The sequence below is a fragment of the Lampetra fluviatilis genome, chromosome 37 (genome assembly GCF_964198595.1).
Source record: "Lampetra fluviatilis chromosome 37, kcLamFluv1.1, whole genome shotgun sequence".
Classification (NCBI taxonomy): Eukaryota; Metazoa; Chordata; class Hyperoartia; order Petromyzontiformes; family Petromyzontidae; genus Lampetra; species Lampetra fluviatilis.
In genome coordinates, this window is record NC_136311.1 from 3,365,323 (window position 1) to 3,389,995 (window position 24,673).

A 24,673-nucleotide genomic window follows, 5' to 3' on the forward strand; every position below is an offset into this window, starting at 1 on the left:
ATGGTGATGTTGGTTATGATGGTGATGGTGCTGATGCTGGTGATGATTGTGATGATGGTGATGCTGGTTACGATGCTGATGATGGTTACGATAATGATGGTGATGTTGGTTATGGTGATGATGATGGTGATGATGCTGATGATGGTGATGCTGATTATGATGCTGATGATGGTTACGATAATGATGGTGATGTTGTTTACGATAATGATGGTGATGTTGGTTACGATGATGATACTGGTTACGAGGATGATGTTGACTACGAGGATGCTGCTGGTTATGATGATGATCATTGTGTTGATCGTGGTGGTAATGATGGTGATAGTGGTGATGATGGTGATAGTGGTGGTGATGATGATTGCTGTGATGGTAATGAAGGAGAGAGTGATATTAGTGGTGATTGTGGTGCAGTTTCTGGCGCGCCCTGGCCTCTGCAGCAACAACAGAGACCTCAGCTGTAGTGGTAGCGTCCCCATCATTAGCATTATCAATACAGTATCATTGTTCACAGTAGCAGCGTCATCATAAGAAGCAGAAATAACATCAGCATTGCTAGCAGAAGGAGCAGTATTAGCAGCAGCAAAAGCATCAATCATCAGCACCACCATAATAGACAGCATCACCACTACCACCACCATTATCATCTTTCGCATTCACGCTCCACATCCCCGTGTCCTTCCCAATTCTCTCCTTCCACCTCCCCTCTCACCCCGCACCTACCACCACCTCTTCCACTTCCCCTATAACTCCTGTTCTGTTACCACTTCCCCTACTAACACCTTCTCCACCACCCCCCCGACCACCACCACCTTCCTCCACCTCTCTTACCACTACCGCCGCCAACTCCTCCTCCTCCCCTGCCACATCCTCCACCTCCTCCACCTCCCCTGCCACATCCTCCACCTCATTTCTGTTCCTGTGTTGCTGCTACTGCTTGGCCCTGGCTGTGCCCGGGGGGAGGGAGCGTTGAGTTCCATTGTCGTGGGCTCGGGGTGCAGGGGCCTTGTCTGCGACGGGCTTGACCGCCGCTGACCATGTGATGTTTTATTTACCGGGGCTTTATCAAATGTTTTGTGTTCGTGATGGGCATATCGGCCTGGACACCCCGTGCCAGGCTGTGTGGTGATGGGAGGTGTGTGGTGGTTGTACGGGGCTGGTGGGGCGCAGTGGTTTGTGTGGCAGTCAGTCGTTGTGGTTTGCAGTGGTGGGGTGTGTGGTGGTGGTGGTTTATTTGGTGACGGGATTGTATGGTTCTGTTAGGGTATTCTGTGGAACATTGCGGCTTGTGTGATGGTGGTAAGGCGTTTAGTGTTGGTGTGGGGTACTGTGTGTGAGTTGGTGATGTGTGTGCGTGCAGGTTATGGAGTTGATATGGTACTGGTTGATTGTGTGTTGGCGGGGTGTGTGGTAGTAGTGTGTGTGTGTTGGTGATGGGGTTTATATGGTTCTGGTAGACTGTGGGGAGTTTGGTGGTGGGGTTTGTGTGTGATGGTGACACGGGTGTGGGTATTTGATTTGGTGATCTACATTATACAGTTTGTAGCCATCTCCCACCTTTAGATTTTAAATGCATATTTTTTCATACCTCACAGCCATGATAACACTCTCACCCTAGCTCTAAACCAACCCTAGCAGATCACTGCTTCATCAGCAAGAAGAATTACCCGAGCGTGTGCTGGTTCCGTTTTTGTGTGGTTAACGTGGTGGCTGGGTGTTTGATGGTGATGGTCACATACTGCGTGTGGTGGTGGTTGGTGGATGGGTGTTTGATGGTGTTTATGTTTTAGTGACATGGTGGCGGGGTTCTGGGATACTCTACGTTGAGGGCCAAAGTGATGGTGGTGATGTGCGTGTGTGCTTGTTGTGGAAAGTATGGTGGTAGAGGATTTCTGTTGGTCAGGGATTGTGATGGTTGTGGGGTGGGTGTTTGGTGGTGTTAGGATTCTTGTGGTGGTGGTGGTAGAGGGGTTAATTTCTTAGTGTTTGGGTGTATTTGATGACAGCGGGGTGTATGATTGTGGTGTGCTGTTGGTGTGTTTGTGTGGTGGTTGACAGTTTTTGGTGATGGGGTGTATAATGGTGGTGGGGTGCGTGTTGGTAGCGGAATGTTTGGTGGTGTACGTGTTTTTTGTGGTGGTGGTGGTGGTGGTGGTTGTGGTGTTTGGTGTTGATGTGTGTGATGATCGTGTTACTCAGCTGTGTCCTGGCTGTCCCACATGAAACGGCGCAAGGTGAGGGTTTGAATCTGGCTTTGTTGAGACTCTTCGACCGGCAGATGTTTCCTGTTGCTGTTTTAGAGCAGAGAGGGGGGACTCTGTGGGTGTGATGAGGTGCGAGCATCAAGGCCTTTGAGCTCGCAGCTGCCCCGTGACAAAGGTCACTCACTCTCCAGTGTGGTGGATGCCCCGGGGGTACATCAGCCCATGATGGTGCTGACCCTTGTCATACAGTCGCCCCGCGCACACGTGTGTAGACTCAGTGGCAGCTTTCTCAACCACAGCCCAGCAGCTCCGCGGAATCACTCGGCTCCCTGCCACAACTCCTGATTCGATAACACATTCAAGCATTCTCTCGAGCGAATGGGAAAACCCATCAGCCTGAAAAATTAACGTATGCAGGCTGGAATCAATGATGATGAGATGATACGCATAAAAAAGGTATTCTAGGCAGTGAACGCACGACGGCAAATCCCATTGTGCTTTGCACGTGCGAAGATGAAGGCACCATTCTTGCGTGTATTCTCCACACAGCGTTGTTATTCGGTGCAATGGCCGGGCTGCTGTGTAGCTGAAACAAGAGCCTCAAGCTCATTAGGGCTGTGGCCACGGCCCATGATCCTCGCCCCAGGGCAGTTTAGCCACTCGGTCGGTGAATGTGACGGAGTGGGAGGAACAAGGAGCCACGGGAGTGGTGGGAATGCTTCGTGCAATAGCCTCTGCTCCTCCATCTTCTGACAAGCTTCCCGGCAAAAGAAAAAAAATGACAACAAATACAGTTGTGTTGCAGGAAGTGAGGACATTTGTGTTGTGGATGGGGGTTGGTGGCAGAGCTGTGGCACTGAGCACCGTGTGGCCAGAGAGGAGGAGCCATTGTGCTGCGTGGCTGAGAGGGTGGAATTGTTTTGGTGCGATGTGTGTGGTGGAAGTGGGGGGGGGGTATGTGTGAGATGATTTTTGGATTTGAATTATGGTTAAAGGTTGTGTGGTGGTGGCAGAGTGTTTGGAGATAGTGGGACGTATGGTGGTTAGATGTGTTTGGTAGTAGTGGGTTGTATAGTGAAGGCTCTGTGTGTGGTGGTGGAAATGTATTGTTATGGTGGTGGGCTGTGAGTATGGTGTTAAGGTGTGTGGTAGTATAGTGTGTGTCGTGATTGTCTTTGGTAGTGGAATTGGGGCGTGTGATGGTTAGTGGTGTGTGTGTGGTGGAAGTCTTGCGTACATTGTGTTGGGGTGTGTGTGTTGTTCGGGTGTTTGTGGTAATATTAGAATGTGTTTAGTTGTAGTGGTGTGTGTGTAATGTTAGGTATATGATGGTCGGGGATCTTATAGTCGAGTGTATGGTGGTAGTATAGTAGTGGTGGTGTGCACATTTTGTTTCGTTCTCAAGCCATCGGGAGTGTCATTGTGGATTTGCAGGAAGATCAAACTGTGGACAGATCGGTTATGAAGGAATCATTCTACCATGAATGGAATCATTCCTTACGCGAGCTGCTTTCTTGAAATTGCTTGCTCACAGCTGGTTAACGAAACAAATGGGAATAATTGTTTCCCAATGTCTACCTCGCCAAACGCACAAGCCTGACAGTCCTGAGAATTCGTTTGGGAGTCAGAACTAAATAATCACATGCAACAAACAGCTCGGCTAATGTTGTGAAAAGTTGGCTGCATATTATTTTTGCTTTGGGGTTTGCGATAAAGGTGCTGAATAATTAATAAATTGCCGTTTATAATTCATCGCGTGGGGGAGACCGGGAGCACGCTGCCCATTATTAAGCCGCTTTCCCCGAACGAATGAAACGAGCGGCGCTGCAAACCCCGCAGTCGTTAAGCGCTCAAGAGCGACACGCGCGCGCTCTTTGAAGAAGAAGAAGACGACGCGCATCAGGCACGCCGGCGGTCACCGCGTGGACGAGCGCAGACGCGTGGAACCACTTGCACGCCGTCACCTCCACTGTTCACGTCCGCCCGTTACAGTACCGTGGTTGCCCGACCCCCTTGTGAACGCGCTCGGCGTAAAGGCCAGCAGGATGTGGTGGCCTCCTCGGAGTAGCCTTTGTCTGGGTCTCCTTTGTTAGAGCCACTCGGCGGAGCCGGCCCGTGCCAAGTGCTAAAAGTCACCGGGGCAGGCCTGGAACTCATTAGCGCTGCACACAGAGCCGCCTGTTTTGCTCGTGACGCCCCCTTCCACCACCCCCCACCTTGTCAGGACAGCGGGGGGAAGTATGGCTCGCTCGGTGGCAATGCACTCTCCGCTTGAGTCACCGAGGCCTCTGTTAAAGCCGCCCGTCAAAACCGCCAGTCAATCTCCACTTGGTGGGAGGTTGCTGCTTCTCTGCTGCTGCTCTCGCAGTTTTAAAGTCCCCCCCTCCCCTGGCCGTCTGTATGACTAATTCTATCCATCCTCTCACATCCAGACTAAAGACCTTCCTCTTCTCCTCCGCCTATGACCAACCGTTTCTATCAGTCCATTGTCTTGATCAGCACAGAGATCATCTTGTCCAGCTCCCTGCCCTCCCTAACTTATCCACTTAACGGAAAGAAAAAAATCCCCGAGCTTTTTGCACGATCTGATAATGCGCTCGTCTTGCGTTCTGTGCAGTGTCTTGAGATGCGGTCACGTGCAGACGCTTGTTAATTCAGATCGTAAAGCAGGGCCATCGTGCTGTGTGTGCGTGTACATGTCGCCTTGTGTCTCCCAGCCAGGCCACACTGGAGCTCTCTCTCTCTCCCGCTCTCTTCCCGCGGAGCTTCCTCCTTGTCTTGTGGAACTCCCCTACTCCACACCTCTCTTCTTGTGGAACTCTCTCATTTTCCCTCTCCCCATGGAGCTTCTCTCCTTGTGGCAGGCACTTGGCATGTATTGTTTCAGTCGAGCCTGCTCCCTCAGCGCTGCGTAGTGTTTCCCCTCGCTGCCAGCATTGTTAGGCCGGGTGCACGTGGGCGGGTGGGATGTTTGGCTAGTTTGGTTTCCCTTGAGCCCTTGATAAATGTTGGCTATATTTGTCATCAATAAAATGAGGATTTTGGGGTGGGGAAGGTTTCTACCAAAAAAAAAATCCAAACAGATGTTTTTGTTGTCATGCCTTTGGTATTCTGAGTGGTTTGGCTGAGTTGTGTTTTTCAAATTTATTCCAACAAACGAGAGCTTTAACCGTTTAACTGTCCCGGGAATCTTGCTTGGAAAACAGGCCGCATCCCACAGAGTCAATTCAAATCTACAATACATGTAGTACTCTTGCCAATATAAGACTACATTATTGTTCGTGTGAATGAGACGCTAGTGTTACGTTTAGCTCAATCGACTTAACAGAACTGCACTGTGTGGAGAAAATGACAGAGAAAATCAGAAGCAATACAAATGAGATGGATAAATGAGTTTAAAAAATGGATTGTTGAATCAGGTTTTAATAATTCATGTAATCACTGGTTTAGAGGGAAAGGGAGTGGTTGATGAATCATGACATGCCTCTTCAGAATTAGACCAAGAAATAATGAATTCTTTCATTTTCAAATCGTGGCCCAGAATCATGGCAATTCAATCGCTGCGGCGGGAAGGATGCATCACCATAGGATTCTCTTTCACATAAACTAATCACATGAGCTGCCAAGTGGGAGCCAGCCCCCTGCGGTTAGAACAGGGCTCGGTCTCAAGCGAGAGTCAGGGGGCTACCCCTGCCAGTTCGCGCCCCACGGCACTAGCAGTGGCGACGCACTTGCGCCCCGCCACACCGCAGGTCCTTTAGTACGCTGGCACTACCCGGGCTGCAAGGTGCACCATACGCGCGTTACTCGCCATGCGATGGTGAAGTGGCGAGCGGGCACCGGAAATGCGGGCAGTTTCCACGCTGGACCACAAACAGATTGTGGTTGAGCATGATGACCGTGGCGTCGTGTCAGGCACATACCGATAAAGAGCAAGAGAGCGATACTCTTTGGTTGTTTCTACAGCTAAAAATGTTCTTGCTGTAGTTTTCACAACTGATGATGATTGCTCGTGTTGCAATCGAAACTACATTATTTAATTTATTTTATATTTTATACCTACGTGACTTTACCGAAAGAACCAAAGAGTATGGATCCCTGCAGTCACGAAAACTTCAAATCTAGAAAAAAGCGAGAGAGCTCTACGGTCGCGAAATAAAGAGGCCCGCGGCACTTGAACTTTGAAGGAACTGGAGGTGGTGCAGCGTGCTGTGGGGGTACGTTGGGCCATGTGGTTTCCAAAGATCCCGCCCACCCTCCCCACTCCCTACTGCATCTGCACTATGTCGAGTTTGCTGATGGAAATAGTGGGCCTCTCTACTTTTGCCTAATTATGGCCATTTTGGTTTTATTATTCAAGGGCCTGTGGCAGAGAGGAGAAGCAGCTACTGCATCTTGGCATGATTATTCCCATTATCATCCTATGCCTGGTACATCCAGCCACGAGAGATATGAGCCTAAGAGCGTGCACGTGGTTGCATGCACGCGTGGGTGTGTTTTGTGTGACGCACACTTGGCTTTGAAATTCTACGTTGATTTGAGTACAAAGTCTTAAGCGCATTGGTACCATTCCTGGATCAATGCAGTATTATACAGTTTGTGTGTAATAAAACGTGGAATTTCCACCGCGTGCAAAGACTGTACAAATGAGGAAGACTTTCACGTCAGTGGGAGCTTGGATGAGAGGTGGGATTTGTATTTGGGCTGGAAACATTGTACGCGGTTGGGTGTAGGGGCCACACTTAGGAGCTGGGATATTGACACCAGCGTATTTTGTCTAATGACTCTTAAAAGGACACCTTTCCCTAACACTCGTGTCCCTGCTCAGGGTGCCCTCGCCCTTGGTCATACGCAAACAGCGCGTGCCACGAGCAACGCGACGCGGTGTTGTGTTTATCCCTCATCCTTTATCGCCCACCGCAGCGTACGCGGTCGTGTGAAGGGCGCGCGTGTGCACGCTTTGCGTTCGCAGTGTCAGACCCCGGCTGGGCGTCCATCAACCGCGGCGTGCTGGTGTGCGACGAGTGCTGCAGTGTGCACCGCAGCCTGGGCCGCCACATCTCCCTCGTCAAGCACCTGCGCCACAGCCAGTGGCCCACCTCGCTCATACAGGTGAGTGCGAGCGTGCGTGCGGTGTACGGGTGAGCATGTGGGCGAATGCATGCGAGAGTGCGGGCGAGTATACAGGTGTGCACCGCAGCCAGTGGCCCGCCTCCCTCATCGAGTGGGTGAGCATGCGGGGGTGCATGCCATAGCCAATGCGGCTTAATATGGGTGAGTGCGTGGGTGAGCGTGGAGGCGAGTGATAGGAAACCGTCCTCTCCGTGCCACCCCAACTGGGTTTGTTGTCGACTGTTCAGCAACAATAACAATTTGGATTTCTTTCGCGTCCAATTGCAGCTGCATTCCAAGACACTGCACAGCAACAGTGGAAAATACATATCACACAGTAAAGAAACATTCCTGTGCACGGACTATATAACATTGGTCCAGCGTTTGCCTTTGGAAGTATTTAATTAGCAGTATGCAAGTCGACGGGTAGCTTTAGGGCAAACTGTCAATTTTTTTGCTCTGGTTTGTCTTTCCAAGTTTTGGGCAACCCGTTGATCAATGTGGCTGGGTTTTTCTCAAAAGGGGCTCATTCCAAAGCAGCAACACTATGCCACAGCCCTCTTCATATTGGATCACCTTTCTGAGCGTGATCATACTCCTCCCGTTATGGACGGAAAGTGTTGTAAAGAGTTAACAAAAAAATCTCCGTTGATGGAGCCACGGCAGGCTCAACACGTCGGGGTCAGGAGTTTCTGTTTTGAGCGTTTTTTGTGATTAATTTGAATACATTCTTACGCTCACGGCAGATGCACTTCATGGCGAGTGTGAGGCAATCGGTTAGGATTTATGCCATTTGTTGGCTGATGTTCCGTTGAGGTTTTAGAGGCAATATAAACGAGACGGTAAAATCAAGACAAGGAACTGACTCTTGCGTGCAATCACGAGCATTCATAGAATCGCTGGGGGGTGACATTGTCTGCGTGCCTCTCGCTCCCTCATCACTGCAACAACGGGGCACACAGCAACAATAACATGAACAATAATAATCCAGTGCAATGTGAATTTGTACAGTGTATAAACACGTCTGCATCACATGACGCTGTACAGAAACTGCGGCGCATGTTCATTTATGGGAGAACAAGGAGGATATAGCTTTACTGTATATAGCCTGTGGGCACACATTTGTAATGGGTTCAACTGAGGCGCACACTTAAACGTGGAGGCAACACTATTTATTTACCAACGCAACAGACAACTTGGACAACTATATCAGGTGGTGACCACCGTTCCTCAGTTAACTTGAAGGGATAACTACATAAGGGGACCAGGACAGGTTAACAAGCTGCCTGGTCCACAAGCGGAGATCGGAGACTTGAGGACCATCGATGGCTTATAAGTTATGACGGCTGCGGCGTGGCCGGCTCCGCCCTCGGCCACGCCCCCTTCGCGATCCTTCGGGAAGGTCCAGGTCCCTTACCACGTGACCCCCGCGCTCCCATATGGGGTCCCCTGGCCCCCCTTCGTCCGGTCACGTGCCCTATCGGGTTCACCGAGGGTGTTACGGCCTGACGCGACCTCGGTGACACCCGGGCGCACCCCACCTACAGTACCCGTCATCACCTGGTACCGTCTCAACACAGTAGTGACATCATTTATGTCACTACACATTGATAACGAGGATGAGGCTCAGCTTCAGCTTGGAGGCCCCAGAAGGGAGTTAGTGGGCCGTGAGCACCTCTCTATCCCTTGGGTCGCTCGTGTTTCACTGCCCGTGACTGAGACGCACTCAGAGGCGCGTAGAGGCCTGGCCTGGAGACACACGCTGCTCACACTGCCTCTCAAGTCAGACCTCACCACACACGAGTGGCTGATTTCTGCTCGTACGAGGACATTTTCCACATGGTAGAAATCTACAGAAGGAGGTTTTCTCTGTTCACCGATCTCGCATGAACTTTATGCAAATAATAATTTTAATTGTAAGGAAGAGCTGAAACGCAGCTATACCCAGATGACAATTGCCCTCCCACCAGAGGGGAGTAATTACAGTAACCGGTTTCCATGCATCTCAAGTGGAACCTACTGTATTCTAAGTATCAAGTGCATAGCCTCCCGTGAGCACGGTGCTTGTCTCCTTCCTTGCGCAAATAGACATTTGCAGATGCTGTATTTCCTCTTACAGCATGGGTTTCGTTGGTTTTGTGGTCACCGGCAGGTTTTATGGTGGCATTTTAAGACGGAGCATGCGTTTCGTTTCATGCCTAAACCTCATTAAAGTTCATGCGAAAAGCCCAATTGGTGTGGTAATCTCCATGCAACCTCTGGCCTATTTTCATTCTGCGATTTGGTGCAGTTTTGCGTGGTTTTTTTCTCTCCTGCGTGCAGACACGAGTGAGCGCGATGCTCCGTGCATGGTTTTATTTAATTTAATGTTTTTTTGTCAGCCGAAACAAACCCAACTGGGAATGCTACTGTCTGCTGAGACATCTCTCCCCCCCCTCCTCTCATGGTCTCATTCTTTCACAATGGCGTAACACTCGCCCACACAGGGCCCCTTCCCTTAACCCTCACATCCCGCGATGCCTCGCCACAAGCCGTGCAGTTGCATTGGTGCGCAGGTGCAGGCCATTGTTGACTTCACGATCCATCTTGTGTCTGTCTCTCCGGTGTTGTGATAATGGAATTATAATAACAGTAATGGCAATATCAGTAATTTACCCTAGAATGCCACTCAACAGCGATCTTCCTATGGGGAGACGTGTCACTGCCGTGTGAACGTGGAGTTTCCACCAATGCTCAACAACACTGCCGCTCGCTTGTAAAGGGAGACACATTGACATGATGGCACCAAGGATGTCAAAGACAATAATTGTGGTCATCGGAGCATTAAACAATAACAATGTACTTCACCCGGTAAAATCCGTTGTGAGATCCTGTATTGGGATGCTTGGCCAATTCCATGAATCGGAGTTTGGCTTCATATGGGAGGAAACCGGAGTGCTCTGAGAAAACCCACCATGCATACAGTGGAGTAGGGGAGACACACTCAGCTCTATCATCTGCTGGCCACACCTCTTAGCCCCATGCCGACAATATCTGGCAATCTCTGGTGGTCACCAATCCATGTAGACACTCTGCTCTAGCCAGCGTAGCTTCGACGATCTAACAGGATCCGGTGCATCCCTTGGTGATTTTCTTGCCTTTGTTGAAAGGGGCCGGTTACGCGTCGCTTGGCGCCTGCGTGGCTAAAGCTGTCTCGTGACCGGCGGTTCGGCCCGCGGTGACGGTTGCCGCCTTGTGCGCCGCGATGACTTGCAGATGGTGCAGACGCTGGTGAGCAATGGAGCCAACTCGATCTGGGAGCACTCGCTGCTCGACCCAGCGCAGATCCAGAGCGGCAAGCGCAAGGCCAACCCACACGACAAAGTGCAGTGAGTCGCTCACGCGGGGCCGCCCTGCCGCCCCGGAGGTCGCCACCGTCGGTCGGCCTTGTGAAGTTGACCGAGGTTTGGTGGAGGCTACACGCGTGCCTGACTTGATTTATAAGCTTTTAAGTGAGGCTGGGTGACGGAGGAGTGTCTTGTTTGTGTTTGCAGTTCGAGTGGCGACACACGGATTTCACGAACAGATATTACTCCGTGTTTTCATTCCTTCTTGCCGCTTATCGGCCGTGATCCATTTGATTAAACTTCTTTTTGCGCATGCAACCACTTGGCCTTCGCGACGAAAAAAAAACATTCCCCGTTGTTTTTTTTGGCTGCTTCTGTGGTGACATCATTTCACGGAGCATTGTTTCACGTGGGATGTAATGTTTAAAAAAAGTAGTGGGCATTTTAAAAGCTGTTAGTACTTGCACTAATCAATCTTCGTAGATCACGTACTGTACACGGTGGCGCTGTGATAAGCCTGGAAAATGTGAAGGAAGTTGGCAGGCTGACAGCTTTGAAGTGACATGACCTCGCGCATATTAGACGTGGAAAGATCCGCTAGCTAATTTATTAAAATATTATTTTCATACTCCCAATTCTTTATCAAATCATGCCTGTGTAAATCTACTTTCATGATTCATTCAAAGTGCACATTCACGTTCCTTGAGTCTAACGGAGAAAACAAAACGACAAACATAAGAGAGAACACGAGACAGTAAAAATGCTACGTTTAAAACCGACGCAAAAAGGAGTTAATTCTGAAATGAAATCATGACCCTGCATCGTAACAATTAATTGAATCTCCACGTAGTGATGAACCACAATGAACTATGATAATTCAACGAAGGCAGTGAAGCAGTCCACCAAATATCAACCGAAGCCATTTCCCGGCAAAGAAATCTGGATGTAGACTGAGAAGTCTGTGTTCGTCCAGCTGCACGTAAGAGATTGAATCGCGAAGGGGATGTGAATCGTTACTTGCCCAGAAGACAATGGAGCAGCAGTCACGTGCACGTCGCGTGGAGTTTCCGTGCACATGGCGTCGTATCGCGGGGTTCGTGTCCGCGAGCAGCTTTCACCTTGGCGGGGTGACCGCGCAGGTTCACGTCCGAGTTCGCGCTTTGATTTGTCCTCTGTGTGTGTCGTCATCGTCGTCGTCAACAGCCCGACCAAGGCGGAGTTCATCAAGGCCAAGTATCAGATGCTGTCGTTCGTGCACCGCATGCCATGTCGCGAGGACGATAACATCATGGCCACCGACCTGAGCAGGGTGAGGCTTCCCTGTCCCGTCGGTGCAGGGAGCGAGCGCGTGTCAAGGTGGACGATGTAAACGATGCAGAGGAGGTGACCAGTGCGCTACCCCCCCCTGGGTGGCTCGTGTCGGAGCTGACAGGGCTGCCACCGCTGAGCATCCTCGGTTGGAATCTGGGTTTTTGGCTGCCCAGCCACGATTAAAATAAGTTCTCAAGCCCGGGTTGTTCACGGTCTCAATTCGGCCCCCGATGACTGCGCTCAAGAAATCGGTTTCATTTTGTATTTTTTATATTATTTTTAGCGTATCCACGCATTGTGTAAAGTAACAAAAAACATCCGTTTGGTTGGCATGCGATGAACACTTCTTGCAGGGCATATGAAAGTTTCCCTCTGTGGCTAGAGACCTATTGAGGTCACTTGATAATTCTATGACATTTTGGGACCGTTCTCGAACGCATAATGACGATGCAGTGCTCGTTGCGAGAGTTCCAAATCGGAATGTTTTTGTCTCGTGACAACACGACGCAGTAGCAATTTGGAAAAACAAATTCTTTCCACAAAAGGGAAATTGCGATTTAAGTTGTCTGTCAATGGTGCTCGTTCGTCTTGCCTAAGGCCTGGTTCACACGCCGTGAGTTCTAGAGACGCCCAGAGAGGCGCGGAGCATTTCACTCCAGCTGTCACAAACACACCCGGAGCCTCGTAGAATAATCGGCACGACACCTGGCAGATTACATAATCGGAATCTTTATTTCGACTGGAGGAATCAGATGAGCTATGAAGCTCTTTTTCACAGGTGTCCTGTAGTTTTCACAGAACGACGGCATGTCTGCACGCGCCGTTCGGCAGGCACCGCGGGCCGCGAGTTTCCGCAGCGGCTCCGTTGGTCTCGAAGTTACCGTCCGGGGAGCGTGTCCCTCTGGCGTTCATTCCGCTGGTTTCCTTCTCCGCAGCAACTGCACTCGAGTGTGAGAACGGGGAACTTGGAGACGTCGCTGAGGCTGCTCTCCCTGGGGGCCCAGGCCAACTACTTCAACCCCGTGAGTCGTTCGCGCTCCCCGCCCTGTGCCACGACGGGATGTGGGGGGTGGAGGATGGGCAGTGGGGGGAGTTTTGTTGTTTTGGTGGGAGAGTTTTTTTTTTTCCTCTGGCTGTAAAGCAGCAGAGTTCGTGCACAGTTGCACGACCGGTCTCTGCAGGCATGGCCGTGCGTGTATGGACGCGTTCCCTTTAGGTTGCCGTGCTTGGCTCAAAAGGAGTTGGAGCGGCAGAGTAATAATGAGCCAGGCAAGCCTGGCTGAGTTAAGACATGGGCTGCTATAGGTGAACTGTAATAACTGAACGTGTATGTGTGTATGTGAGCCGGTGTGTGTGTGTGTGTGCGTAATCTGTTGGCATGGAATAATTGATTTAAATGGGTTCTTGCATTTGCAATACGTGCGTTGAGTTGTTTGCTTGAGAACCGATTGTTTGCAATTTGTACAACATATCCGAATATTACATTTAAGCTAGAAGCATCCATGAATTGTTGTTGCTTGCTAGTGTGTGCATGTGAGAGTGAGCATGTGTGCCAGAATGTATGTGATTGGATGATTTGTGCATATTCGTTCAAGCATGTGTGTGTACTTGTGTTTGCGCTTGTGTCTGTGCGTTTGTGTAAGTTGGTGTTTTCGTCTGTGCGTGTGTGTCTGTGTGCGTTAACGCACTACGGTACAAACCCGGCGACCTGAGTTCAATTCCCGCTCACAGCTAACACCAGTGACGATTATCTGAACTAGACATGGGCCTCCCCTCGGTCGACTCAACCTCAAATGAGTACCTGGCGTGTAAACACTACCACTGTGGAGACAAAGGCGGCTGGGCGTGGTGCTGGCCACCCACCCCCTCGTGTGCCGTGCCAGCCTTCAATGGTGCTCGCTAACAGCACTTGCTCCAACAGTCTTTTCAGGTTATATGGGGGATCTTTGTCTTTGTGTGCTAGTGTGTGTGTGTGTGTGTGCGCCACTCACACTGTGCGTGTGTAAACGCAGGACAAGGGGAACACCCCGCTGCATGTGGCAGCCAAGGCCGGGCAGACCCTGCAGGCCGAGCTGCTCGTGGTGTACGGCGCCGACCCGGGCGCCGTCGACGCTCTGGGCCAGACGCCCGTGGAGTGCGCGCGGTGAGATCATCCTAACCGCGCTTGCCGGCTCCGCGCACCAGCACGGGGGTTCGCGTAACCGCTGGTGCCTCATTTAAACAAATTCTGGGATCCAGGCTGCGCTGGCCCAGGAATAGCCCAGTTCAATCCTAGGATTCGAACACACCGGGGTCTGTGACTCCCCATGTTACAAGGCCATGAAGATCGGCCTCTCCTGCTCCGTTCCCTTCCACAACCCTATGCAGCTGAGGATGGGGGACATGAAAGTGTAGGTTAACCATAGCAAATGGGTGAGTTTGGACTAATGAATACGTTACATTGTCATTTGTATCTGTGTGTTGATAACACAAGCATGGCCGAGATACTAAGCTTGGTGAGTGACGTCAGGACGCACGCGTCTCACCCCTGCCTTGACCCCGAGACGTCGCGTAGCATAAGCAATGACACGTATTGGCAGGCGTGTGACGATCCCTCGGTACACTGATTAAAATCTACCCCTACGCTCACCGTACATCGAATTGCGCGCCAGAACCCATGATTTATTCAGATGATATGCCGATGTGACGTTTGTGCCAAGGGCAGGAACAACGCTGTACAAATGAGGCGGGAAACGACGAGAAACAACACGAGCTGGACGGCATAAACGAGACTAAAAGAAAGATGCTTGTTCTGTCGAATCTACTGTCACACTTGGTCATCAAATGCCGAGTGTTGATGTCATCGTAAATTTATGCAGTGGCGTTGGGTAACGAGCTTGGGCGGTTGTGACCTCACTGCACCGGCAGTCGTTTTGGAATTCAAATCGTAAAACGGCTCGAGCAAGAAAAATTATTTTGTTGACGTAAGAATGCGTGGAACGTACACCACCGCCGTGGCGAGCACCGGAGGTCACCCCTCGGGGCAGCGATGACCTCGTACCCAGTGGTGCAGCGTGTTCCGCATGGGCCCCGGTGCAAGGAGTGAATCTGTGTCCCTATCCAGATTTTCACCGTCTCCGTCATAGACCCGGCACCTGGGCTCCTCGGAACCGTGGACCCCGATTCATTTGCACCGCTTGCACACTCTCAAGCCACGCCGCTGCTCACAACAAAACACGACGTGGCACATGTCTCCCCTGGAAGATTTTCTCGCGGCCCTAATTTGACTAAATCGGCGGCGACTTTGCGTGACGTCATGGACTTGGTGCCTGCAGCGCGTGGGTCAGAAATGGTCGGCTGCTCCTGAAAGTGTTCATTGTCGCCTGCTGAGAAGGGACAATTAGCGCAGCGCCACATGAGAAACAAATAATTTGTGCATCATCATCATCATCTCCGGCTCTCAAGATTACTTTAGCACTTAGAGCGGTAATGAGAACGGAAGTAAATCTGGGAGACGAAATAAGGGCACCGCTGTCAGTCCCCGATTAATTCCGGGTGCTCGTTAGCAAGGACGATGCTTGCTGCGGGCTCCAGCTGGGAGGCGCGATTCAGCACGCTCATCGCTTAAGACGCTTCCCGGCCGCAGATGTGAATACAATTATAGAAGCGTTTTGTTTGAATGGGCGGTCACCTGCTTGTAAATACAGGCCTTCACTCGACCCCTTGTGGCCATGTGACTTGCTTATGAAAAGCCAAACCAAGCGCTCTGCACACGTAGTATGTTACGGGGTGGTCTGTCTTGTGTCACGGTGGAATAAGCAGGAGTGGAAAAGTTGGGACGTTAGTCTCAATGTTATAAATGAAGTTTCCCATTGCCAGGGATGGGCAGCCTTCTCATTAAACCTGTGATCATGTTACGCATGCGCGTGTCCGTGTGCGCATTTATGACGTGCGCACACGTTTGTACATACCTTTGTGAGTTAGATACCCGCTTATAGCCAACATGAGTTACGAATATTTCAGCTGGTCATCGGCCTCCTCTAGGACGACTCTGCCTTAAAATGAATCGGCATCAGCATTGGGGAGACAAAGGCAGTCAGGTGTGGTGCTGGCCATCCACCTCCTTGTATGCCATGGCTATATTGAAAATCCTTTTCTTTGTACCTATGTGTGCGTGCCTACAAGTGCACATGATTGCTAGCGTACGTGGCGCATGCGCGCATTCTGTTTTCCATGTGTGTGGCGTGCATGCATGCGTGCATGTGTGTGCATGTGTGTGCGTGCGCGCGCGCGGTGCGTGTACGCATGTATACATGCACGCACATGTGTGCTTACACACGCGTGCGTGCGTGGGTCTGTGTGTGCGGTGCAGCCAAGCGGGACACACGGATCTCGCCGACCGCCTCGTAGAGTGCCAGTACGAGCTCACCGACCGCCTCACCTTCTACTTGTGCGGCCGTAAGCCAGGTAAGGGAGGCACGCCGAGACCTTGCGACCTTACCCCCTTCGCCCTCCGCGGGCGTCTGATTAACCACTCGTGCCATTATCTCGACGCAGAGTGGAACGTTCCGACTGAATTCCCCCACACCTGCGCCGTCACGGGACACCTTGCGTAATGATGCGGGTGCTGGGATGCTTTTACTCGGAATGTTCCATTTTGCACTTGTGGGGGAGGGAGGGTTGTCACGGACTAGTCCACGAAGAGCGGGTGGAGAGACAAGAGAGCGAGCGAGATGTCTGTCTGTTCACGTGTTGAGACCCAGCTTTCTGAGTCAACGTTGCGTTTCCCCCTTCCTCCAGATCACAAGAGCGGCCAGCACTTTGTGATTCCGCAGATGGCAGACAGGTGAGAGCCTGATGGCCTTCGCCACACAACTTCCTTGTGCACATTCTACCCAGGAAGTGAGATCAAAGTGTCACACCAGGGTGGTATTAATCCATCCGCACATTCGCCGCCACGTGATGCGCGTATGCACCGCCTTCGCCCACTAATATCTCCTCTGTGAGATTGGCCCATTAAAGTACATGTGTCGTCCGTCTTAATAATTAACCAGGCTTTGCTTAGACGTTTCTAAACTTATTAAAAACGGAAGGTGTGGTCGTGCTGTGTCGGGCCCATTGATATTTTATTCTCACAGGGTGGGGCGCAATTGAGTTGTGTGATCTTTGGTAGCCTGCATAAACACACGCAGTGCATGCGTCCCCGATTGATGGGATGTGGTGAAATGTGGACGTCCGGGTGTTAATGGTCACTCAGATGTTGTTGCGTTTGCTTTTCACGCTGCCCTTCCCCGCTCGGAGTCAGACAGAAGTAAGTACGCTTCAACTCGCTGTGCGTCTGAGATTCATGACAATACTCTTCAGGCCCCGTGAGTGAATCTGTGGCTGGCTGAGTCGTGCGAGCCGCGATGTCAGCTTTGTTTCTGCACATTTGTCTTGCAGCAGCCTGGACCTCTCTGAATTTGCAAAGGCAGCCAAGAAGAAACTGGAAGCAGTGAGTTCCATTTCCCGTTTCACCCGGCGTCACGGGCTGGAGCCTAATCCCACACTTCCCGGCCACCCTCTGTGGTGGCCTTTGTGGGTGGGGAGCAGCAGTGTAGCGGTTGGTACACTGCGCCATGAACCTGGTAACCTGACTTTGATTACCTGCTCTCAACGACCCATAACAGTAACGAATATTTTAACCGGTCCTGTGCCTCGCCTGGGTCGACTCATTCTTAAATGAGCACCTGGTGCGGTGTGTAAACGTCAGCACTGGGGAGGTAAAGGCATGGTTTTGGAGCGCACCCACACCCCTTGTGTGCTGTGCCAACCTTAATAGGCGCTCGCTTGTTCGAACAATCCTCGTGGCTACACGAGGGATCTTGGTCTTTGTGTGCATGTGTGCCGAGCGGAGCTGTATGAATGCAATGTTGTTGCTGCACATGTGGGTGGTGTTAATCCCGCCTCTGCCTTCTAATCTGCAGTGAATGCAGGCACGGGTTGTGTTTGCATTGCGTCGACAGCTGCACGCACGTTTTGCTTGGGCGCCTGATCTCACGCATTCCCCTTCCTCCTTCTTCCTCCTCCCTCCTCTTCTTCCCCCTCCAACAGCTGAGCAACCACCTCTTTGAGGAGCTTGCAATGGACGTGTACGATGAGGTGGACAGGCGCGAAACCGATGCAGGTGAGATGCGCCCCCCTCCCCCCCCCCCCCCTGCTTGTGCAGTAGGACTTTTGCTTGAGATGGTTCCTGACGTACGGTCGGTCACTTCGCGAAATGCGGGCGAGTGAGTGCGCGGGGCGTCGAACGGCTTCGTGCACACTTGGGTGAGTTCGTGATGGGTTTTTTTCCCCTCCCCGTGCTCCTCACCCAGTGTGGCTGACCACACAGAACCACAGCAAGCTGGTGACGGACCGCACCGCCGTGCCCTTCCTGCCCGTCAACCCCGAGTACTCGTCCACACGCAACCAGGTGCGGCCGCTCCCTCTCCACCCGGCTGCGTTAATTTGCGATCGCGTTGGTTAACTTGTCGACGTGGCGAGAGGAGGAAGATTACTGTTTCTGCTCGGCTGTAATGCTTAAGTAGAGCGACAACGCTTAAGGCTAAGTTGTAAATATTGCAGCCCTGGGTTATTTTGTTGTCCTTCCCCCGCACCTCCGATTAGCACGGTTAGTTACATACGATGCAAAAGAAGTTGTACATACAGACAAAATAGAGTAATTTTGAATGGGTGGTGGTTGTGAATTTTTGTTATAAGGCACAGTTAACCCTTGCCATGGGTGCGAGCGTTGTGCGCTCGGCATGTATGTTGAACTTCTTTCGCACCTTCTTGGTTCTCTCGGTAAAGTCACGTAGAATGGAAATAATAAAATAATAAAAATAAAACATAATAAAATAATTCTCACGACGTTTCGGCCACAACGCAAGCAGCCGTCCTCAGGTGGAGAACAGGTCTGTAAAGGAGACAGAGTCTGAATGGAATTTAAATCGAAATTCTTTCGCACCATTACATAGTCAACCGTGCAAATCGGAGGTGCGAGGGATGGTGCCAGGAGTGCTTAGATATTTCAGGGTCGATTGGCCGTGCCCAATGCCGTGAAACTGCTGGTGTCTTGACCCCACCGGTGTCTGCGGTGCAGGGCCGACAGAAGCTGGCTCGCTTCAACGCTCGCGAGTTCGCCACGCTCATCATCGACATCCTGAGCGATGCCAAGCGGCGGCAGCAGGGCACAGCGCCGGGGGGTGAGGGCGCCGCGTGAGGCACGCGTGGGCATGAGAGCCCGAGTGGACACGACACGGGACACGAACGCACGCACGTGCGCTCGGAGAAACACAAATGCCCACGTGGCCTTGCAGCGTGGCGAGTGTGAAGCAAATGCGCAGGGATGTGCGGTGCGTTTAAAGTAATAAACGGTAATAATATTGATAATTTAGAGCCCTTAACCCAGAGCTGGGTGAAGGCCTTACCCATGTCACGTTGGTCATGGCGGTTGTTTGACCCAAATTTCGCCATTTTGGTCCATGCGGGATGCAACCATGATCAGATATCCTTGGACACTGATGTTAACCGTTGCCGGGAATCAGACTTTGGTGGCCACGTTCGTAGCGCAGTACCCTTACTTCTGCGTTCCCGTTTCACACCAAATAGCATAGAAGCGCCAGATAAAATGTAAAGATTTAACCCTTGCTTAAGTAACTCACGAGTCCAGCTGTGTAGATCTTCTCGTGCAGGGAGACGCGCGGTGTAGGAGTGGGGCGCTGTGTGCGTGTGGCCGCGTGTAATGTCTATAGACAGCATGGACGATGACGACGTTCACGATTATGACATCGTGCCGTCGGAGGATGAAGACGTGACCCCCGGGAACTCCGCCGTCAAATCCCGAGCCAAGGTACGTCCGTGCACTCCCTTCCCCACGTCGAGCCCAGCCCACAGAACCACAGAACCATGGCCACGCGGTTAGACGGAGGTGTCGTTCGTGACGTTACCGCGTGAAACGCATTGGCCCAGAGGTTATAGAAGTTCCCCGGAAATCCTGTCTCGAATGCTCATTTATCCCATTTATTTCCGGACTCATTTACCAAATTAGTGTCAGCTTGACGCTGAATGAGTAGGGTTATATTAGCGAGGTAATAATCACAGGGTTTGGTGAGCTCCTCATGGCAGTAACTTACTGTTGGCCCTCACTTGTGACCTCTTGAACCCAGAGCATGGACTCTGACCTCTCCGACGGGCCGATCACCTTGCAGGAGTACATGGAGGTCAAGTCGGCGCTTGCCAGCTCGGAGGCCAAAGTTCAGAGGTTACTCAAGGTGAACTCCGACCTTGGAGACGAGCTGCGGCGCCTGAGGCAGGAGGTGAGACGCGGGCGCCGACCTCCCATCGTCACGTGACACCGAGCGCCACGTACAGCCTGTGCGCACTCCTCTCCCACCACTGTGCGCAAGTGTGTACACGTGTGTGTGTGTGTACACGTGCGTGTGTGCACGTGGATTTGTGGTCATCTGTTGGCCTCTTGTTTTACTTTATCATGGCACTTTCTTTTTTTTTAAACAAAAACGAACGTAACATTTATGTGCGTGTGATTTAGTGGTGGTGTTTTCCTGTGCGTACGTTTGTGCATTCGTGTGCAGCGGTACTTTATTTATCTGCGTGTATGCATTTAGGGGTGGTGTTTGAGCTCTGCCGTTTGCTGCGCCAGCTTCCACGCCGTCTCACCGTGCGCCATTAGTGGCTGTGCTCGCCGCTGTTACCCGCCTCCCCCTTCCCCCCCCCCCACCCTCGTGTGCGCGGCATTCACCTTCGTGCGTCACAACAGGTCGACAAGCTGCACCGCGAGAACTCCACGCTGCGCGAGCAGCTGGGCAGCGGCAGCTCTCCCTACCCAGGCCCGCACGGCGGCGGCGGCGGTGGCAGCGGCGGTGGCGGCGGCGGCGGGGGAGGGGGTCCTTCCGCGTCGCGCAAGGAGCCCGTCTACCAGGTGCCCACCAACCGGCGTCCGTCCATGCGCGGGGTGGGCGGAGCGGGGCGCCCACAGTCCATGTGCGAGACGAGCTCGCTGCCGCGCTCGCACCAGCCGGGCGGCGACGGGGACGCACGCGCGCCTGACGTGTCCGCAAACGTGAGCCGCGCAGTTTTCCTTTTTTTACCCTTTGCTGCTTTTTTTTTTTCCTTCTTTCACTGCTTGCTGCCAGTAGATGGGTGAGGGGCCGGGCCCGGCGACCGCTCTCGGTGGTCGCGGCCCGCGCTGGCCGCACGCCCAAGTCACCATCGGCCGGGCCGAGCCCGTGCCGACGCGGCCTTCTGCACCGCCGCGCTGGGTGGTTCCCTCTGCTCGGCCACCGTAGATTCTTCGTCCGCGTCGCCCTCTCGCAGGGCTGCACGCGTGGCTTGGGGAAGCGTCTCGCTTTGTCTGCAAGGTTCACAAAGCAAGCGCGCAGCGATTGTGATCGTGACGAGTCGCAAAGCTGCAGTGCAAACCCCAGCCCAATTTGCATGTCTTCTAGCAATGGGAAATCTAAACCTTTGTTTTATTGTAATTATTCAAAGAACAAACTCCACGAATGCGTAGGCTCATAAATGTTAGGGCAGAAGAAGGGGGGAGCTCACCGCCTCTTTTATATCCGCACGCTGCTTTCGGCAGATTTTTCCACATCACTTTTAAGTCTCTTTTTGGTTTCTTTGTTGTGTTTTAGTGTGTTTATTTTCCATATCCAATCTGTGTTGTGTGTGTCTGTGTCTCATCTCTTCACTCCCCACCGCCACCGCCGCCGCTGCCGCCGCCCTGCGTGGCCGCGCAGATTCGTAGGAGTGCGTTTGTGACCGCCCCTGTTTTCTCTCCTTCACACCACCCCGCGCTCTTCCCGGCCCGCGACGCCATGCGCGGCCTGGTTAAGTACTCGCGTTCCGCGTGCCCGGCGCGCGTCCCCTTTCCGACGTGACGCGACCTCCTCTTCCTCCTCTTCCTCCTCCTCTTCAGCTCGCACCGCAGCCACCGCTCGCACGGCCCCGCGGCCTACGCCGGTCGCTTCTCGCGGGGAACTAACCTCATGGCGCCGCCGCAATCGCTTTGGCTGCACGGGGGAGGACCTGCTGTTAACTTGCGCCGTCGTCTTGTGACGGCGCGCGCTACGCGGTTGTCTGCTGGCTGTTCTACCGCGCGCCGTGTTGCGCCGTCCGGGCTGCGTCGGCGCGTAACGCGATAAGAGACGAAAAACAAAACGTCGCAAATCTCGGACGTTGCCGCTTCTTGCACTGCACTGCGGACTTGGTGGCATCGCGCACAGAAGACCGCGCTCGATAAAGCGTGCTTGTAAAGGGGCCGGCTTTCTTGCACACTAATTGTTTAATCACCGCCGCCTGGTGTTTGGAAGCTTGCCCTGCTTAATAACAGCTAACCTCGCGCAGCCGAACACAGGCGGTGTGCACTGACCGTCGTGTGTTCCCCCCTCACCTCTGTCTCCAGGCCTCTGGTCTGGACTCCTCACTAGACGGGGACTACAGCAGCTACAGGTGCGTCGTATTTCTGGCTGCAGCCTGGCGACGTGCTCCGCCAGCGGCCGTGTTCTGTGCTGCACGCGCCGTGTCCGTGTGCCCGTGTGTGTCATCCATGCGGCCAGCGCTTGTGTGAGCCGTGCGTTTTCGAAATGTCTGTGCGTTTGCCTCGTGTGCATTGTAAACATGCATTTTTTATGATAATCGTAAAAAAATTGCAACGTGCGCAGGTTCGCAAGCGGACAGAGGTTCACATGTGACGTGGCACTTGTGTGTGCGAGCTCAACGCATGTTTGTTATCCATACGATAAATGTGTTGTGTGATCCTCGGATCTTTGTTGCGCATGCGGCAAACGTGCGCGCGTGTGCATGCGCGCCGCGTCCCCAGGGAGGTGGGCCTCGGCGTTCGTTGCGTCGAGGGGGAGGAGAGCGAGGGCGACCCGAGCCACGCGCTGCCCAGCGGACAGGACGTCATCCGCAAGACGGAGCAGATCACCAAGAACATCCAGGAGCTGCTGCGCTCTGCTCAGGAGTGCAAGCACGAGAGGTAGCACAGACAGGCCCCCCACCCCCCCCCCCCTGTTGTTTGCCGCTCTCCCCTTCTCGCCAAGCCCCCCCCGCCGCTATTTACCGTCCGCACGGCGGTTCTCGCGAAACGGCTGCGGTCCCACCCCTCCGGAGCGCCTCGCACGGCGCAGGCCGCCCGCTCCCTACAGCGAGTTCTCGCCCCGCGGGGTGAGACGTGTTTGTACTCGTGGCCATCGGCTGGTGTGCTGCTCCAGACGGCACCGACACGTGGACACCGTGCACTATGATGCGACGATTTTCCCGAGTTTGCGTTGTGCGTACGTATGTACGTACGTATGTTGAACTTCTTTTGCACCATAACGTAGCCAAGCGCGCTAATCGCCGCTGTGTGTAACGCTCACCCCGCACGTCCGTGCGCTCCCTCCAGCTTTGTGCCGTGCTCCAGCAAGATCCACATCGCGGTGTCGGAGATGGCCGCTCTGTTCCCAAAGGTACGCTCGATTACAGAGGTCTACGGTAGTTGTGTTTTGTTAAGCGGGGTCTGTGTGTGTGTAGTGATTCTAATAACGCTGTGTGAGTGTGCTGTCCCTGGTAGTCCTGATTGGGTGTGCGTGCTGTCTCTAGTACAGGAACTCCCCGGGTTGCGGAAGACCCGATTTAGGGAAATCCGAAATGCTCCCATAAATCGTGTTAATCAAAATTCACTATTCGGAAATGTTTGCGTTAGTTACGTAAGTGTAAGTAGTGCAGCGCGTTGAGGTTGTGGGTGAATACCGCGAAGCTTCACTAAGATCAAGCTCAATGGAATTTTTTTTATAGTGTTACATAATTCTTTTCCTTTTGTAGCATTACGTAATTGTTTGTTTTCTACGCTTAGAACTATATTTTTCCCTTGTTTCTATTGCTAGTTTTCTTAATTTAAAGATTATTTCACGAGTTACTGTATTGTACTTTATTTAACACAATTTCACTTCTCAGCCACCAGCGATCAGGGAAGTCTCTAGGCCAAGCCGAATGCACGGTTCACGAACATTCGGAAGCGACTGCTTTCTGTTCACAATTTTAAAACGTTTTGTGGTATTCATAAGCAATTGGATACGGTGTATGTTCCGTTAGTTTAATTGTGGGAAGTGTTAGGGTAGATATTCGATGAAATGAAAGAATCGTAGGAAGTGCAGAGCCATATGCACAGCGATACGGTACAGGCAGCGATAGAAAACGGACGACGGCGTGATACGGTACGAGCAATCGGGTAGGGGAGGCACAACTGTTTCCGGCTGTGGGATTTTATCGATTTTTGTGAGAAAATTGTTCAGTATCCGACATTCAGAAAATTCGGGTTACGGATCGTTCTTGGGAACTTAACCCTTCCGTAACCCGGGGACTGCCTTTAGTTCTCTCTGAGTGTGCTATGCATGTGTGTGCGTGTCTGCCATCTATAGTAGTGGGGAGCGGTAGTAGTGCAGTGGTTTGTGCACTGCTACGAACCCGGCGACCCGAGTTTGATTCCTGCTCACGGCCATCGCCAGTAACGATTATCTGAACCAGTCCTAGGCCTCCCCTAGGCCGACTCGGCCTCAAATGAGTACCTGGTGCGGTGTGTAAACCTCACCACTGGGGAGATAAAGGTGGTCGAGCGTGGTGTTGGCCACCCACCCCTTCGTGTGCCGTGCCGGCCTTCATAGGTGCTCGCTAACAGCTCTTGCCCCAACAGTCTGTCGTGGCTACACAGGGGATCTTTGT

The 24,673-nt window shown here is 52.4% G+C and overlaps 1 protein-coding gene across 4 annotated transcripts in view; it reads left to right on the forward strand.

Annotated features, from left to right (window-relative positions):
• The window catches only part of GIT2 (GIT ArfGAP 2), a 28,376-nt gene that overhangs the window by 676 nt on the left and 3,027 nt on the right, over positions 1–24,673 (forward strand). The window contains exons 2-19 of one of the 4 annotated variants that reach the window (XM_078873605.1): positions 7,171–7,310; positions 10,566–10,678; positions 11,840–11,945; positions 12,883–12,969; positions 13,960–14,090; positions 16,299–16,393; positions 16,727–16,772; positions 17,369–17,420; positions 18,020–18,092; positions 18,283–18,380; positions 19,050–19,152; positions 19,702–19,799; positions 20,116–20,265; positions 20,727–21,029; positions 21,709–21,798; positions 22,374–22,420; positions 22,791–22,949; positions 23,358–23,421. In XM_078873605.1, coding sequence (XP_078729731.1) covers positions 7,171–7,310; positions 10,566–10,678; positions 11,840–11,945; positions 12,883–12,969; positions 13,960–14,090; positions 16,299–16,393; positions 16,727–16,772; positions 17,369–17,420; positions 18,020–18,092; positions 18,283–18,380; positions 19,050–19,152; positions 19,702–19,799; positions 20,116–20,265; positions 20,727–21,029; positions 21,709–21,798; positions 22,374–22,420; positions 22,791–22,949; positions 23,358–23,421 — 1,955 coding nt within the window. The remainder of the gene's footprint in view (positions 1–7,170; positions 7,311–10,565; positions 10,679–11,839; positions 11,946–12,882; positions 12,970–13,959; positions 14,091–16,298; positions 16,394–16,726; positions 16,773–17,368; positions 17,421–18,019; positions 18,093–18,282; positions 18,381–19,049; positions 19,153–19,701; positions 19,800–20,115; positions 20,266–20,726; positions 21,030–21,708; positions 21,799–22,373; positions 22,421–22,790; positions 22,950–23,357; positions 23,422–24,673) is intronic. The other 3 variants (XM_078873606.1, XM_078873607.1, XM_078873608.1) reach the window with 3 other exon arrangements.